General features: G+C 39.6%; 1 protein-coding gene across 1 annotated transcript in view; it reads left to right on the top strand.

The window, feature by feature from the left end:
• The first annotated feature begins 247 nt into the window (after positions 1-247).
• Positions 248-18,280, top strand: part of LOC135126060 (uncharacterized) — a 150,794-nt gene continuing 132,761 nt past the window's right edge. The window contains exons 1-3 of the mRNA XM_064051850.1: positions 248-321; positions 1,977-2,073; positions 2,186-2,500. Coding sequence (XP_063907920.1) covers positions 248-321; positions 1,977-2,073; positions 2,186-2,500 — 486 coding nt within the window. The remainder of the gene's footprint in view (positions 322-1,976; positions 2,074-2,185; positions 2,501-18,280) is intronic.

The following is an 18,280-nucleotide window of genomic DNA, read 5'->3' as shown; positions in this document are numbered from 1 at the left end:
CACCCCCGCCAGCTCCATCGTCGGAAATCCATCCGGAACAATCCGGGCCTCTTCTGGATCAGCCATCATAAAGACTCGCGTCCTGTATTTATTTTTTACGTTTATGGCCCCTCTAGCGTCCGAAGCCGTATCTCTTCAATTCATAGATCGTAATGCGCTTTACGCGCCATTATCGTGATCCCGGTGGCGATATTTTTCCGGGCAAACGGACCGCGATGCGCCGTAATTTACGTATGTCAGTTAATAAATGCCCGCAATAGGAGGAAAATTAACCGTTCAACCACCTGAACCGGAACGACGTATCATGCTCACACCGGAAAAGTTATTTCCTCTTGCGCCTCGAACGGCACTCGCAGCGGAAAACAGGCAGTCGACGGCGACTCTTAAATCCTCAGAAATTAGCATATTTAGTTAAGTGATTACGCAGTCGTCTCAGTTTCTCGTCGGCCTGCACTTATTAGGCCGCCTTTGAAGTTTTTGTATAATATTTGCTTAATTGCGAAGATGGAAACGACACGAATTCCATTTGATTTCCGTAATTATTTCTAATTGAAAAGCTCCGATACGATGCTTCGGTCTATTTCGTCTTGTTCTCTTGCACGCTCGAAACGGATTTAGACTAAGCCCCTCTAATTGGCGGCCTTCATTTTTTGCGCGCCCCATTCCAAAGCTGAAATCTCATTACTGAACGTGAACATAATGAGACACTCGGCCCAAGATTAATTGCCTCCTCGACTTCAAACTTTGCTAAAAAACAACTCGGAACGAATTCGCAATTATCAAAAGTACGGAGTCCAAAGCCCGCGGAGGCGATGGGCGGTACCAATTTGAAAGACTAGTTACTTCTTTTTCAACGAAGAAGCGAAATATTTCTGGCTTTGATATTCAGAAATTTTGTGCGAATTTATGACCATCGGAATCGTATTTCTCGAGATTGGCGGAGTTCATCATTTCATAAATAAAATCAGCTTGGAGAACGTTTTCCATTGAGTTAATTATGTAATTCTGAAGAGCGCCAAAGTCGTTGTCGGGAGCGGCTTTCACCAAAATCCGGTTGTTCTTCAACCAGCAGTTGCTTGCAAGCTATCTTGAGCTGATTGGATAAATAATATCAACGATTTGAAGCTACTTAAAAACTAGAAAACTGTTTTATAAGTCATAATAAACTTCATTGATTTTTGAATTGTGGGGGAGTAATGTACACTTCACTTGAAATTTATAGCTTGAATGATAAACTGTTTCATGTCGAATAAGAACCGGAGCATAATTGCACATTATATCGCACTTGGTTGAGAAAATTAATTTCAAGAACGCATTCTGAGAATTACGTAAGAAACGGAATTGCATCAGGTTTATGCAAAAAAATTAATCCGAAGTTATTCATGCATAACGTCATCAAAGTTTTTTGGTGGGAACGGATATATAATTAATTTCTGTTACAGATCTATCAGGCTGATGATAACCTCAAAACACGTTCTAAATTTCAAAGTGATTGGCGTAGTAGTTGTAAGAGAATTGTGTAAAGTTTTATTGCACAGTTTTGAATTCTTAAAAAAAAACATTAAGGACCCCCAAGGTTCTTTTAATTTCTTTCAAAAAACATCAAATGCCCCGACACTCTTTTAAATTCTTGAAAAAATAAATCACTAGGAATTTCAAAAAACTAAAAAGCAAAATTCTGTGTATTTTAAAAATTTTTAAATTCGATTTTTACAGTTTACAGATTCGGTTTTTAGCCTCCAAACTCGCTAAATCGGGCTTCAATTTCACCTTTCCGACCAAAATTGACTTCTTTGTATTAAACCTCAACAAGTTCTAAATTTTGTAGGAACAGTTGTTAAATAGTTTAACTGTGGCCATAAACCCGTTAAATGTAGAAATTCAGAAAGCGTTCTGATGGTTGTAAAGTCCATCAAAGTTGTATCAAGATTAAGTTCGTCCACTTTTACTCCCCAAAACCCTTTCTAACACCGCAGGTGTCAACAATGCCCGAAAGCTGCCCATCGCCCCCGCCTCCACCCCATCCCGACCCACTCCACCGCGAAAATCCGCCGCCCCGTCCCCGCCGAACACGTAAAAACACACACTTATTAACGAGTCCTTGTACGCGAGCAGCAGGTAGCCGCGGCGTCGGCGACGGCGACGGCGCGCCGACCTGCGCCCTGGCGGCGGCGTCGCTCAATAGCGTCGTCGACTCGCAGTGCCGCACAACCTCTCCCGGCGTCGGGTACCCAGCTGTTCCCCGTCTGGAGCACGCGACCAAAGCAACCCAGAGCAAGAGATCGGATGTGGCGCGGACTTTGACGTGCGGTTGAGTGTCGGTGGCGGCGGCGAGCGTTCGGGTGATGCACTGAGTGCGGTGGTCTTCGACGAGGCCACGTGTGAGTGGGGAATTGCGCCAGACTGCCTCACGGTGCGGGTGCCGGCGGGCCTCGTCGCCAAGGCCGGTCATGTGCCACCCAATGGGGGAACCGCCTCCGAGGAGAAAGCCTCCATACCGGTAAGCATGTGGCGTGCGGCGAGCGCGCAACCGCGGACGGATGCCAGCGAGCGGCGTGGACTTGTAGCCAAACACGGGGGACCTTCACCTTCGGGGGGCGAGCGGCTACGGGGACGGCGTGGGGTTGGGGTCCACACTCGAAGAAGACGAGCATGTCCAGGTTTGAGGGAAAAGTGCCCATTTTTGCAATATAGCTTCTCGGTCTGGGTTGAGCACCTAGAGAACATGTGCTAAAATTCTAGAAATTATGTTCGCTTTGAAAAAAAAATTCTAGAAATTTTGATTATCTTGAATCACGTGCAAACGTGAAAAGTAATATAAACAACGATTGCTTTTTGTATTTCACTAAAATCGGACGTCGTTTCATCGGGTTTACATTTAAAGGAAATTTTTGTTATTGTAATCATAGCATCAGTCCCCACAGAAGGTCAGATTGACTTTCTAGGGTTTTTGTAGTCTGTCGTTGGCAACACTGAACGTACACTAAGTTTGACTGGCGCAGTAACAAGTTACCGATAACTTCTATCGTAAGAAAGCAGAATTTCAAAATTTCTGTTATTTTGAAAACAGTTCACACAATTTGAACATCAAATTTAATTAATAATAAAATAAATAAATTCTACCGAATACAAAAGTAACGTTCTGAGTGTGCTCCAGTTTGTTTTTTAGAATATACTTACTTAAAAGACGGTAGCTCAAAACGGAGCCTGGAAAGAAAAATATTGCCAAAGTTTTTGTTTACACACGGCGTCAAATTCGACCTACAACGGTTATCGTTCTGAGAAAATATTTATTTGGAGCCTTCCGTCTTTGAGCAAGGATCTTGCTAAGGAGATAAACGTTTGTTTTTGTAAGGATAAAGTTGGAGTTTTGTTTCCTCCTTGGAAATGTTACGATCAACAAACTTTGTAAATTTCAAATTTTGAGCACTGTTTATACTCGTTTTGTATTAGACACGAAATCGAGTATTTTTTTTATAGAAAAATCTTTCATGAACAATATCGGGTGATTTTTTAAATTTCTGCTGCAGTTAGCCATGACGCTTACGTCAGCAGTGACGTAATTGTCATGGAAAACTAGAGTAGAAATTTAAAAAATCATCCGATTTGCCCAAGTTGTAATCAATTGCTTTTATAATAAAAATGAGTTAACACGAATTAATCCCTAAGGACTATAACATCAATAATTAAAACGTTTTCTTTGGACGTCCATTTAGAATCCCTACATTAGCATGGATTTTGGGTGCGTTTTTTGTAAAATGGCGAAAGTTAATCTAAAATTTGAGTAGAGTGGAAAATTAAAATGGACCCTTTGTGAACGTTCCTGTAGAGTCCATACATTCAAATGTAGTCCTTTGTGATCTATGCAAAATGTCCGAAGCTAATTCTAAAATGTATTCTGAATGGTCAGCAAACGAGACTAATTTTGGGACGTCTATTGAAGTTCATAGAAAATATCTGGCTGTGGTAAATCTACATCCAATGAACGGTGCAGGAAAAATCGAAAAATTCTTGCCCATTAGGAGTCCACTTGTTTGAGTTCTATATTTTTGTTGATTTTTGTAAATTTTTTCGCTTATCCATCACTTTATAATCGAGACCAATCTTCTGGAAAATTTTCTAGAAGTATATTTCTATTATATCTAGTTATTTTTCTGTAAATATCGCCAAAATTGTGTACAGAATTGTCCTAAAAATTGTTCTAGATTATTCTTCATACAACATGAGCTTCCAAAAGTCTTTCAAATTAAAAAAAAAACGATCAGACTCACGAAATTCTTTAAAATTCATCAAAAAACCAAAAACTAACGGACCAAACTTCAAAAGCAAAACACCTGGAATTCTCAAGACTGTTTTAATTTTTTCCCAAAAATGAACTCCAGGGGCTTTGAAATTTTGTCACATTCTTCAAAATAAAACAGAAGGTTCTTCAAAATTTTTCTAAAAAAGAAAAAAGATTCTTTTAAATTCTTCAACAAAATAAACACCAGGGGCCTTAAGATTCCGTCACTCTTATTAAAACGCCAATTTCGTTCTAATCCTTTCAAATAAAAACCACCGTCAACTCAAAAATAAAGCTCAAGTGTCCCAAATATTCTTTCAAATTGTTCCAAGAAAGAAACTTCTATGGTCCCAAAATTGTTTAGTTTTTGAAAAATTTCTTCCACTTTTACCCCGGAAAACCCCCTTGCCACTCATTTTACTTGGAATAATTGCACGATTATTATTTTTTACACAATTGTACCAGAAATTTTCGTTAAAGCTCCATTTCTTTAGCAAATCGTTAATTCTCGCACTTTCCCCTTTCTTCTGACTTGCGATATACATTTAGAACGATTTGTTTACCTTCAGGACATCTGGATCGAGTCGAAGAAGTGCACCAATTTTGTTTCCTTTGGAATTTCCATTTTCCATATTTTCTTCAAACAACCTCAACACTCCACCAAAGTAAAAACCAAATTTACACCCCAACCACTATCCACCTCCTGAATAACCCAGCGGCACGTCAGCGGCAATTAAAGAACTTCCCTAATTCTTCCCGATCAAAGATTCATTCAGCAAAAACCCCAGCAGCCAAGTTTCCGCATCGAGGGCACCTCGCCAAGATGACGCGACACGAGGCGAAACCCGAGATCCGTAACTATAAACACAAACGCGTATAGGGTGGATCTCTTCGCTCTCCCAGCGCCAGGTGTAACGGGGCAACAACCTCGTACAGATTTAGGTTATTCAAAGCGTTCGCTCCTCCGGATCAGCTCTTGACGAGATTTCCGCAAGTGATGTTTAGTAACGCGGTGCTTAATAAAAGGAATTTAATATAAATGCAGGATGTATTATTAAACGCGAAATTGCGTCTGAAGGCTTTCGGGCGAAAAATCGGGCGCGTATTTGAATGGAGGAAAAGGATGTTAGTTGGCCGGCGATTGTTTTGGTTTTATTTCAAGAGGAGCATAAATTTCGCGATTTTTACGAAAGTGAGGTGTTTTGGGTCTAAGCCGGAAGCTCCGTGAAACGGGAGAGTTGCAGATGCAATCTAGGCAAGTCTAATTTAGAAAGAGATTAATGATGGTAGAGTGGAATTTTGAACATCAAAATTTTGATAAATGATGTTGTTTCGGCGTGTCCTTCTTTCCTTCATATTTTAATTTTCAAATATATTTTGGTACTTTTTTCGGTTGGGTGTGTCGTTTCGTTTGAAAATTATACGCGGCTTTAACTTGAAGACGTTGCGAGTAATTTCTCATAAACTGCATTGTTTTCTCAACACTCGTAACATAAAGGAGCCCTCAAAGATGAGCGTTCTAAGTGCGAAACTTTACACAATGCTTTGATAGCGGCAGGTGCAATAACCTAAAATAAAGGGAAAAGTTCTACTTTTTTTTGTTATAATTAAAGACCGCATTTATGTGCACAAAATTTGCGTTGTTGCTTGCAGAGTGTAAGACTAAGAGTCTAAAAATCGGTCATTACGAAAGACTTCTAAAGCGATGAAAGCAAGGTTCCCGACAGTGTCTTATTTTTGAAACCATACACCATTGATTTGAAGACGTTTTTTAAAGACTTATTACAATTTTTTTTTTTTTGTTGTTGTTTTAAAATATTTTGCACACTGTCCTTAAAAGTGGGAGATTCTTTCAAATTTTTCCAAAAATAGGACAGGATGGCCCCAAAATTTTCTCAGATTTTTTAAAACAAAACCCCAGGGGCTTCCAAGATTATTGAAAATTTTTCCACAAAAAAAAAAACTCCAGGATCTTCCAGGATTCTTAAAAATTTATTCAAAAACAAAAATACGAGTAGTCCTCAAGACTTTTTAAGAGAAACGAAGACACACCTAAGGCTTTCGAAATTCCTTAATATTTTCCCAAAAACAAAATACAAGGAGTCCTCAAGATTCTTTAAAATGCTTCAAAAAAAACTAACAGGGGTCAAGAAACTCAAATTTTTCAAATCATGGTCTCCAAGATATTTTCAAATTCTTTTAAAACAAAACACGAAGTGCTCCCAAGATTCCTTTAAAATTTTCAAAAAGGAAAAACATCAGGACTTTCCAAAATTCGTTCAAATTCTTTTAAAAATAAGACAGAGTGGCTCAAAAATTTTTCCAAAGTTTTATACAATAAAACGCCAAAGACTCCCAACATTCTTAAAGATTTTTCCACAAAAAAAATCTTCAAGTGTTCCCAAGATTCCTACAAATTTATTGAAAAACTAAAACACCAGCAGTCCCCATTGTTTTTATTTTTTCCAAAAAAAAAAACCCTCCTAGATTCCTTGAGATTCCTTCATATTTTTCTGAAAACAAAAATACAAGAAGTCCTCAAGATTCTTTAAAATAAAAAAAAAAACTACCAGGGTTCAAGAAACTAAAATTTTTCAAAAAAAGACAGAAGGACTCCAAAATATTTTCAAATTCTTTTAAAACAAAACACCAAGTGCTTCCAAGATTCCTTTAAAATTTTCAAAAGAAAAACGTCACGAGTTTCCGAAAATCGTTGAAATTCTTCTAAAATAAGACAGAATGGCCCAAAAATTCTTTCAAAGTTTTTTAAAATAAATCGCCTGGGATTCCCAACATTCTTAAAGATTTTTCCACAAAAAAAATCTTCAAGAATTTATTCAAAAACAAAAACACCAGTAGTCCCCTTTTTTTATTTTTCTCCCAAAAAAACACGCCTAGATTCCTTAAGATTCCTTCATATATTTCTAAAAAGAAAATACAAGGAGTGCTCAAGATTCTTTAAAATAAAAAAAAAAAACAACAGGATTCAAGAAACTAAATTAGTTTTTTTTTTCTTTTGTATTTTCTAAGATAATATCAATTTGTATAGTTTATAGTATTGCAAATTGGGGTTTTCCCGTCAATTAAATTAAATTAAATTAAAATTAAAATTTTTCAAAAAAAAGACAGAAGCACTCCAAAATATTTTCAAATTCTTTTAAAACAAAACACCAAGTGCTCCCAAGATTCCTTTAAAATTTTCAAAAAGGAAAAACATCTGGAGTTTCCGAAATTGCCCAAAAATTCTTTCAAAGTTTTTTAAAATAAAATACCTGGGACTCCCAACATTCTTAAAGATTTTTCCAACAAAAAAAAACTTCAGGAGCTCCCAAGATTCCTACAAATGTATTCAAAAACAAAAACACCACTAGTTCCCTTTTTTCGAAAAAAAAAAACACGCCCAGTTTCCTCGAGATTCCGTCATATTTTTTTAAAAACAAAACACAAGGGATCCGCAAGGATCTTTACCATTTTTCAAAAAAAACCACCAAGGTTTCCCGAAATATTTCAAATTTTTCAAAAAAAGGCAAAAGGGCTCCTTAAAACGAAACGCTCAACAACAGAAAAAAACACTTGGAGCTCCTAAGAATCTTTCAAATTTTTCCAAAAAGTACAGAAGAACCCAAAGATTCTTCCATATTTTTTTATAATAAAACACCAAGGGCGTTCTAGATTCTTTAAAATTTTTCCATTTAAAAAATTCCAGGAGCTCTCAAAATTGTTTAAAGTTTATTCAAAAACAAAAACACCAGTAATCTTCACAATTTTTTCTAAAAGCAAAACACAACGGGTCTCCAAGATTTTTTAAAATTTTTCAAGAAAAACCACCAAGGCTTCCCGAGTTTTTTAAAATTTTCAAAAAATACAGAAGTGCTCCAAGATTTTCTAAAACAAACCATAAACAGCTCCCAGAATTCTTTAAAGTTTTTCCACAAAAAAATACAGGGGCCCCCGAGATTTTTCCAAATTCTTTTAAAACAATCATATCTCCAAGATTATTTAAAATTTTTCAAAAAAAAACAGAAAGGCCCCAAGATTTTATCAAATTCTCTTAAAACAAAACACCAGATAATCTCAAGATTCTTTTAAAATAAAAAAAAAACACGAAGGGCTCCCGAGAATCTTCCAAATTAATTCAGAAGGGCTACCAAATTCCTTCATATGTTTTTTAAATAAATAACAAAGAGCCCCCAAGATTCTTCCAAGATTTTTCAAGATTTTTCTTCAAAAAAACTCCGGGAGCTGCCAAGATTGTTTAAACTTAATTAAAAAAAACACATCAAGGGCCTTCGAATTTTTTCATATTCTCCCAAAAACAAAACATTAGGATCTCTGAAGAACCCCAAAATTCCTTCGAATTCTTTTAGAACAAAGCACAAGGGGCTCCCAATACTTTTTAAAAATTTTTGACAAAAAAACTGGGGGCCCATGAGTTTCTTCCAAATTCTTCCAAAATCAAAACGCCAGTAGCCACAAAATTCTTTTAAATTTATTCAAAAACAAAAGGCCAGCAGTTCCCGAGTTCCTTTCAAATTCTTTTCAAACAAAACACAGATTTTGTGCGTACAAAAAAAAAACACGGGGGGATCCCCGACGTTTTTTTAAATTTTTCTAAAAATTAAAGACCGAATTTATATGCACAAAATTTGTGTTTCTTTTGCAAAGTGCATTTAGCCACCAACGATCCATCCTTTATAAAAATCGGTGATAAAACAGAACATTACCGAGTAGCAGCAACGATAGTCTGCATTATAGCTCGTTAAACGTCGCCTTTATGGCATTATTTTGTTTGTTGTTCTACGTCGGACCTTTAAAACGGATTAAAGAAGGGCGCCAATACGCATATAAAAAACTTTCCCGACTTTCCAACCTTGTCCCGGCGGTCCCGCAAGCGCCACTTTTCACCTCTTTCCAACGAAATATTCCAAAGCTTAACGGCTCGGTTTCGCTTTATCCCACTCCGGTATTCCTGCAAGATTTTTTCTCCTTTCTCCAATTCCCCACCTTAATTAGACAATCTAATGGCGCAGTTGAGTGTTCTTTTTTATTTCCCAACAACGCTTCACGGTTCCGTCGTCCCGCTAAGCAGAATTTAATATAGCCTCGACCTCTGATTTATTATTAAAGAGAAAGCTACATTTCACAGCTACGTCGAGTACAGAAGATTTCCTTTCGGTCGAAAAACGTCCCTGAAAGTTTTCAGCGTTTCATACACAAAGTTATTTGTGAGATTTAATGGCTCGCTTCTAAATTCTGCGCTAGTAAGCGGTTTGCGGATTTCCAGAAGAGTACAAAAGCAATCTGAGCAAATAATTTAAGCACATCGAGGATTAATAACGGGGAATTTTCTTAATGAAATCTTAGCGTGTTTGACGTTCTCTTGTCGAGCCTTGATTATTACTATTTCCCGAGGACGCTGCGCTTCGTTTCGAAATATTAAATTCATCGATAAATTTAATCGGCCGACACCTGCTCCGCAAAGCGTTTTATTTTTTTTTTCGTGTGCCTACGTTTCATCCGGATGATTAATCTTGCCAATGTTTATGACTATTCCTGACGCATGACTGCGCAATGAGTCACTAGCCGCGAATTTTCGCCAAAACAACACACCATTGTTGCTCCCGAAACGACTCTATTTCGTTCAAGCTTTCCAGAACTCCCTGCTTTCGGAATTAAATGGTACTCTGATCTAACCTACCCGTAGTTACGAATATGTTGAGTGAAAGACAGAAGCGTATTATTCCGCGAAGTCGCGACGCCGACCCCAGAAACACTTATTTAAGATCTTCTAAAACTAATGGGAAAACTTCAATACCGACAGCTCCTCACGCAACCGAGAAATTCCGCCCGTGCATATGGTTTTAATCTCTTTTCCATTTAAAGTTGGGAAGTGAATAATCGCCGCGGAAAGTTGCAGTCCGGTCTCATTTCTTGCAATCGACGGAATAACTGAGTTTTAATGAAGAGTTCGGGCGGAATATGATGAATTAACCTCGCGGAATTAAACCTGGAGCCTCTAAAATTAATTCAGAAGGACTCCAAGTCGCGATTTTTGGCGAAGGTGTGTTTATGAAAACCTGGATCGGAGGCAAGCCGGCAATAAATCACACCCAGTTCATATTAAATTTTTAATATTTATGTCAAAATCACTTAGCCGAGTTTGCTTTTAATAATGCCGAGGGCGCTTATATTAAATTCTGTTTATGAGGCAGGGGCGGGCTGACCCGACGGTGGCCGAAACGTAGCCCCCTTTTCCGTGCTAACTCTTATCTGGGAAGATTCAAGAACAGTAACGAAGAAAATTGCTTCGGTTAATTGAAATTTCGTTGCACGATCAAAAGAGCGCTCTGAAAGTATCGTCCCACGCGTGAGAATAATAAACGACTTTGCAAAAACCTCCTTTCAAAGACCCGTGTTGGAGCGAGCGCTGAATCAAAGCGTGGATGTTTTGAAAAAGTGAATTATTTCCACCGGCGAGGAAAAAAATATTGCAGTTCCTGCACCGAATTAATGTCTCTTCTGACCCAAATAGCTTCGAGAAAGTCTTAATTTTTTATTCTATTTTGATAGGACTCGCGTAAACTCGTGACGCTGGCCATCAATCCTTCCAGTTGAGTTTCGTCGCGAAGAGATCTCGCGATTTTTTAATTTGGCTATAAATAGGCGGCGTGACGGCAAATCGGGCCCACTTCGCCCAAATCGACCGAAGCGAGCCATCTCAATATTTCAGGAGGAATTCGCGCCCACGAGAAAAATTCGAAAAATTTCGAACCGCAAGTAACTAATAAGTGGGATGTTGTTCTGGTGCATGCACACAGTTGCTGCAAACGACGTGCATTTATCTCGTGCTGGTGCAATAAAATTACCTAATATACTGGATTATATGTTTTTTGGCACGGGCCCAATCCTCGCAGACGTTTCGATAATTCCGAGAAACTTTATTAAAATGCCATACATCAGAAATAATGGCAACACGTTTAATCATTTTGTCGGCTCGGGCGACTAACGGGGCCTTGGCTCGTTAACCCGAGAGAGCTTCGCGAAAAATTTGCCAAATCGTAGATAGATTTTTAATTTCGTCGCGAATCTTCGCAGATTAAAAGTTTTTATTGTGGCGCTCCGACTAATGGAAAACGTTTTAGTATAATTATTTTAATATGGCGAACCGAGCCGCCAACTTTTAATTCGGAAAGTTTCTCTCTAATATATTCTTGTCTACTTTGCATCTGGAACGGAGTGATCGATTGGAGCGCCAAGGTACCGAAGAGATGAGCGCCTTCCGAAGTTCCGATGTCGGGTTTAAGTTAATTTCGACGTTTGAGATATTTAAATTAAAAGACGGAGTGCAGCGCCGGACACGTCCATTAATTCTCAATAACTACTTTAGAAATTACTTGGAATCTTCCGATTTCTATTTTCACTTGTTGTAATTGAGCAATAGCTGCTCCCCTACGACATTACGCTAATTCGCCGATGCTCCAATTAATGTTAATGCTGGTAAAGCGGGCCCCAAAAAAGCTCCCCTTCAAAAACGCGCCTACACGGTGACGTTTAGGGGTTGTTAATTAACGTAATAAGACGAGTGTCTCGGCTCGACGCAACCGTGAGCTTCGAATTCGACTCATCTGCATTATATTAGTGTCAAAAATGACGTCGCCGACTCTTTAAGAATGCTTCCAAGACAGTGAATTTCTCTTTGATGTGTGGGGTTAATTGGCGCCTAACGATATCGCCGCGTCCGTTGCTTTAATTTAATTGACATTTCGTTAGTCATTACGCCACTCCTTCACAACTCCAAATCGACTTTACATTCTGAAGACGCCAGCAGAAACTATGGAAACGTCAATCAAGCAAAACCAACAAGCCGCTCGATATCGCACCCTCGACTTCAACCACCACGGAAAACTATTCCCTTCTGCCCTAAAACGCCCCCAGAAAAATTTCGAAAATCCACAAATGACCCAAACTTCCCCAGCCCCATCAATAACGCAAAACTCGCTGAATCAATCCGCCCCTAATGACCCCCGCCCCTCCCCCGCCAATAAAATCTCGCCCAACTTTTTCTTCGTCGCTGCGACTTTTTTCCCGTCTTTATGTCGTAATTAAAATAACTCGAACGAAATTGTTTCGTAAAACACACAACTCCGGCCATTTCGCGACTGTCGTTTGCACAAGAGCGCAAAGGGCCGCTGCCTCTATTTATTATTACTTTCTAGAGGGCGACATAAAGGCCGCCCGCTCGAAATAATTAATACAGGCGTTTTGTTTGAAGTGGCCGTTGGTCGCACTGCACGTTTCCGATCCGGCTCTAATTAAAGATGTATCGTTGGGGGCGGCGTCGCCGCCGCCGCGACAACTGACGATCGTAATTTATTGTTCTTGCAAAGCCCGGAGGTTTTCGCGCCGGGATTCGCCCGCATCCATCATTCAGATTTAGCGGATTATTAATCGGGTTGGAGGCGGTTAGGTAAAGCCTGCGTTCGCGTTTTTGCCCGGGAACGGGTTCGGGTGTTTTAGTTAATTGCAGGCGGAGATGCGGGAAGTGGAGGGTGGGGAAAACGGAACGCTTACCTCCAAACGAGGAGATAATTGGGTGATATTGATGACGACCAAGTTTATGTATTATGGAACACTGAAAATCTGTGTATTTTCAATGAATCGTCTTTTCGTCCAGGAACAATGGATGCTTGGGTAGGTTTCAATAGAGGACAGCATTTATAAAAAACTTGTTCGAAAAGTTAAACATCAGGACCTCAATGATTTTTTCAAATTCTTCAAAATTAAAACACTAGGAGCACCAAGATTGTTAAATACCAGGTAGGGCTCAACATTCAACTTCTTCAACAAATAGAACTCTAGGGCCCCAAGATTGTTTCAAACTTTTCCGAAAAAGAAAAAACACTACGGGCACCGAGATCTTTGAACTTCTTCAAAAAGTAAGACGTAGGAGCCCCAAGATTCTTTTAACTTCTTCAAAAAAATAAAACACTAGGGATCCGAATTTCTTTAAACTTCTTTAAAAAATTTAACAGGAGCCCCAAGATTCTTTAAACTTTTTCAAACCATGAAACACCAAGGACATCGAGATCCTTTGAATTTGTTCAAAAAATAAAACACTATAAGTCCGACTTCCTTTAAACTTCTATAAAAAGTAACTCACAGGAGCCCCAAGATTCTTTAAACTTCTTCAAAAAATGAAACACCAGGGACCCCAAAATCCTGTCAATTTCCTCAAAAGAAACACCAGAAATCCCAAGATTCTTAAACTTTTTCAAAAAAACATACGAGCACCGAGATCCTTATAACTTCTTCAAAAAATAAAACACTGGAGCCTCACGAGTCTTCGAACTTCTTCAAAGCATGAAACACCAAGAATACCCAAATTCTTTCAATTTCCTCAAAAATAGAACACCAGGGACCCCAAGACGATTCTTTCAATTTCTTCATAAATAAAACACTAGGAAGGCTCCTACGATTCTTTGAAATTCATTAAAAAATAAAACACTAGGGGTTTCGACACTCTTTAAACTTCTTCAAAAAATAAGACACTAGGAGCCCCAAGATTCTTAAACTACTTCAAAAAAAGAACACTGTGGCCTCAAGATTCTTTCAGTTCCTTCAAAACATGAAACACCAAGGATCCCGAGATTCTTTCAATTTCCTCAAAAAATTAAACACCAGGAGCCCCAAGATTTTTTCAACGGCTGCGAAAATAAAACACCAAGAGCTCCAAGACTTTTAAACTGCTTCAAAAAATAGGAAACAGGACCTCAAGATTCTTTCAACTCGTTTAAAAAACGAAACACCAAGGAGTGCAGGACTTTCAATTTCCTCAAAAAAAAAACACCAGGCACCCCAAGATTCTTTCAAATTCTTCAAAAAATAAAACATTAGGTACCCCGACACTCTTTAAACTTCTTCAAAAAGTAAGACACCAGGAACAGCAAGAATCCTTTACCTTCTTCAAAAAACAAAATCCCACGAGCCTCAAGATTCTTCCAACTTTCCAAACGCTAGGGGCTCCAAGATTTTTAAACTACTTCAAAAAATTGAATACAGGACTTCAAGATTGTTCCAGCTCCGACAAAAATTGTAACACTAAGGATCCTAGATCCTTGAAACTTCGTCAAAGAATAAAACACTAGGGTCCACAAGATATTTTCAAACTCCTTCAATAACAAAATACCAGCAGCGGCAAAATTTTTTCAACATCTTCAAAAAATAGAATACAGGGGCTCTAAGATTCTTTAAATTTCTCCAAAAATAGAGCACCACGGGGCTAAGATTATTTCACTTCTTCAAAAAATAAAACAAGATTTTTTCAAACTTTTCCAATGGCAAAACACAAGCAGCTGCAAAATTTTTTGCATCGTCAAAAAATAGAAGAAATGTTCTTTAAACTTCTTTCAAAAATAAGACATTCCAAGCCCCAAAGATTCTTCAAATGAAAACTTGGACCCTAATTGGATACACTCAAACGAACGTCCAGGTGTTAAACAGCAATAATAAATTGCGCTGAATCGGCAATATCAAATTACGCTGACTCTGCGCCGTGAAATTACGCCGAGTCAGCAGCATCTAAAAAATAATCTTCACTTACAGCTTACCTCTAATTTTTGTGCAGTTACTGACATAACATGGTCTAGTTTACGAATTCAACGAAGTCTACGAACATTCGATCCTTACATGCCTTGAAGGCCACAAACCATAAACAAAAATTGAAATAAAAAAATTTGCTCGTAGTTTATAAAATAAGAGCGTTTTTCGTATGTAGAAAGAAACTGAAAGTGATAGTTTTTGGCGGTGTTGTAAACTTTTCTATGCCGACCTCGTGGGCGACAACGACGTCGTTTGGGGTCTCCTGGTGCGAAAATTCGCGACGCCGAAACCGCTCGCATTTCCGCCTTCGCGCGCCCAATCAGCCGTTATCTACATTGTGTCTCGTATAAAATGTCGGCCAAATAAAGTTACTTGTCTATTCCGACCGGTCTGGAATATTTTTAGCCCGAAAGTACCCCGTTAAAGTTACGGTCAGGTTACAGGCAGCGGAGACATGAATAATTCACACGAATGGATCCGCCGTAGGTACAGGGCCGGGATAAGGTGGTTAAAATGCCTGCAAAAAGTATGAGGCTTGCCGGGAGCGTGAAATACGCGAGCCAGGAATACGTTTAAGCGGGATTTGGGCGCCATTGTTTCCCTTTTTTCGCGACGGACGCCGCCATAAATCGGCGAGGATGTGCGCCGTGTAAACTGTTAAAATGAAAATCTGGCACATTCCTCGCGTTATGTTTATAACATTTAAATGTACAAACCAAAAACAGATAAAATGGAATAGAGTGAAACAAAACAAACACGACCGAAATAGATTCGCTTCTGGTAATCGGCCGTGATCTCACATAAACATTTTACAATGGCTCGGACTCGTGCAGCCGATCGCCGAGGAGGTGGTGGACGCCGGCACCAAGGCAAGATGGCTGATAAACGCACGATTTACAACCTTCTACTACTGACTGTGTTTACGTTGAAAAACACGCCACTTACGAAAACGCTTTATCAATCTTGGGCTGCAACACTGTAACGACGCATAAATAAGGCCATTCATAATGCGGTATAAACGTAACCGAGCGTTTCATCTGCAATCTGGTTGTTAAAATTAACACACATAACTCAAAATCCGTATTGTGCCCATGCCAGACAATTCAGAAGTCTGAAGGACTTGGCAGAGGAAGACGTTATTTACTAAGTGTTTACTTTAATAAGTTTACATAATTTTGGGCTCAGAATAAAATTTTTGCGTTTCTAATCCAACGCACAGACTGAGGAACGTGACCTACCGCAAGTGTCAATACCGTGATAAAATATTACAAGGAAAACTGGATACTTACTACACGTCGCCGTCGGTCATTCAAAAATTTGTATACTTTCGGAAGGTATTTGGGTTAGCGGAAATTTGGGTTCATTTTGGGGTGTTGCAACTTAATAAAAAAAAGACAATAATAAGACGTGATTGTAACATTTACACAAAAACGTCCTTTAGTTGGTCCACCGTGAATAACGACACGTTAAAGGAATTCCCCGCCTCCGCCAAATTCGGTAGGCTCTAACTGCCCCGCACACCCACATTAAAAATCCTTTGCGCCGCATTTTCCCTTTTATTTCCCTCTGTTTCATCGTCGCTGTCTCCTTTACCATAAATATTTGCACTTCGCAGCCCAAATTGGCCTTCTCCCTCGTTCCCCATCGCCACCCCCGGCCATATATTGTCTCCATACGAGATTGGAGCCAACCCTTCACACCAAATCGACTTTTCCCGATTTACAAACTTATAAGCCCCGACATCTCCATAGGAATGGAAACAATTTTTCTCATGTCTCGCTGACACGATTTTAAATCGTTCCAATTTGATCCATCCATCGCGGCATTACGCCGAAAAAATAACACCGCCAAACTGTAACAATGTATATTTTATGTTCCATGCATATGATCACCGCGGGGTATGCGTATGCAGCGGTCCATTAAACTTTACGAGCATTACGTAAACATCTGAGCGGAACGCGGAGCTGTACCTCCATAGATTGCTCTTTTATTTAAAACTTCCAGGAATAATATGCAGCGGAGCTCCGCGTAACGAGAGGATCATCGGAAAAAGCGATCTCGCGAGTTATCTGTTGATGCGAGCACGGAACGCCGCAAAAACGGCGCAGCAGCCAGGATAATTATGTTAATCGCGACAAGTGGTTGAGGAGAGGCGCAAATTTGAAAAACGACACGGAGGCGGCAATAAGGCCAGTCCGGACGGTAATGTTTTCTATTTAGCTTTAATAATAATATTAAATTTAAGCATTAGTATATTAGTTTTAATAATAAATAAGTCTTAGTCGAATGAGCTGTAGCCCCGTCTTGTCGAAAACAACCCACTACCTGTCGTTGACAAATTGTAGCCCACAACCACACCAATCTGCCAATTCCATTTCCACTTTTAGTGTTACCCCGACAATTTTTTTTTTTCAGACTTATTTGAATTTTGCGCTTGATTCTGTTTTCGGGCGTGTTAATGCACGTCTGTGCGGAAGATCTGAGCCGTTCGAATGTTGTCCGCCGCCTCCTAATTTCCCGGCTAATTACCTGTTGATGCGGGGCAACGAGGTTATAACGACCGTAAAAACGGCGCAGCAACGCGGATAATTATGTTAATCATGGCGGGGCGGCACACGTGAACAATAAAATGGTACATAATAGAACAATCCGTGGCCTTCTGGCGCTCCGTGTACGCTCCACTGGACGTACGTCGGAATTAGTTTTGTAAATTATTGGTCTCGGAGGCATACAAGCCCCCACTTGGTGCTTTTACAAGCGCTACACCTTAGCACAAAAGCCCGAAGTCAAGGCCGGCGATGATCGTGTCGGCGCCCACCGCCGCGGCGGGGTAATCACGCCCCCTGCTTTGAAATTCAAGCCGGTCTATGCATTTTCTAGGTAAATAAGCACTTTTACATTATACTTGGAGATCTCGTCCGGCCAGCCGATAGCCTTCGCAGGCCACCGCGCGTCTTGAATATCAAATTCAAAGAGCTAATCTAACTTTTCGCAATTTCTTTTCATTGTTAATTCCGTGGGTGAGTTTGCTACAGAATGGAACATAATAAAGGCGCGACGTTTCGTTTATTTTACACCGTTCGAATTTTAAAGGCCGAGTTTATTTTCGGTAATTCGTCGAAAGTCGACGGAATTGCGATTGGCCGCGGAAGTGCTGCGTCGGTGACTCATGCACGAATAAAATTGGATGCACTTGCGGTGTCATCTGTATGAATGCGGTTTTTACGGGGAACTGCCAACGCCGTACACTCCAGATGCGTACAGTCGGACTCAAAACAACAGCGCTCGCCAAAAAGCACAAAAAGCCGCCCCAAGTAAGTCCGAAGTAAATCAAAAATTCGGAGCGCGCTGCCGTTCGGTTGGTTGCATATCCAGCCATTTCGCTTCGTTCATTGTTTT

The sequence above is a fragment of the Zophobas morio genome, unplaced genomic scaffold (assembly GCF_036711695.1).
Source record: "Zophobas morio isolate AGI-343-1 ecotype UQ-CSIRO unplaced genomic scaffold, CSIRO_AGI_Zmor_V1 ptg000010l, whole genome shotgun sequence".
Classification (NCBI taxonomy): domain Eukaryota; kingdom Metazoa; phylum Arthropoda; class Insecta; order Coleoptera; family Tenebrionidae; genus Zophobas; species Zophobas morio.
The sequence above is the reverse complement of the archived record's forward strand: the minus strand, read 5'-3'. Positions and strand labels throughout refer to the sequence as shown.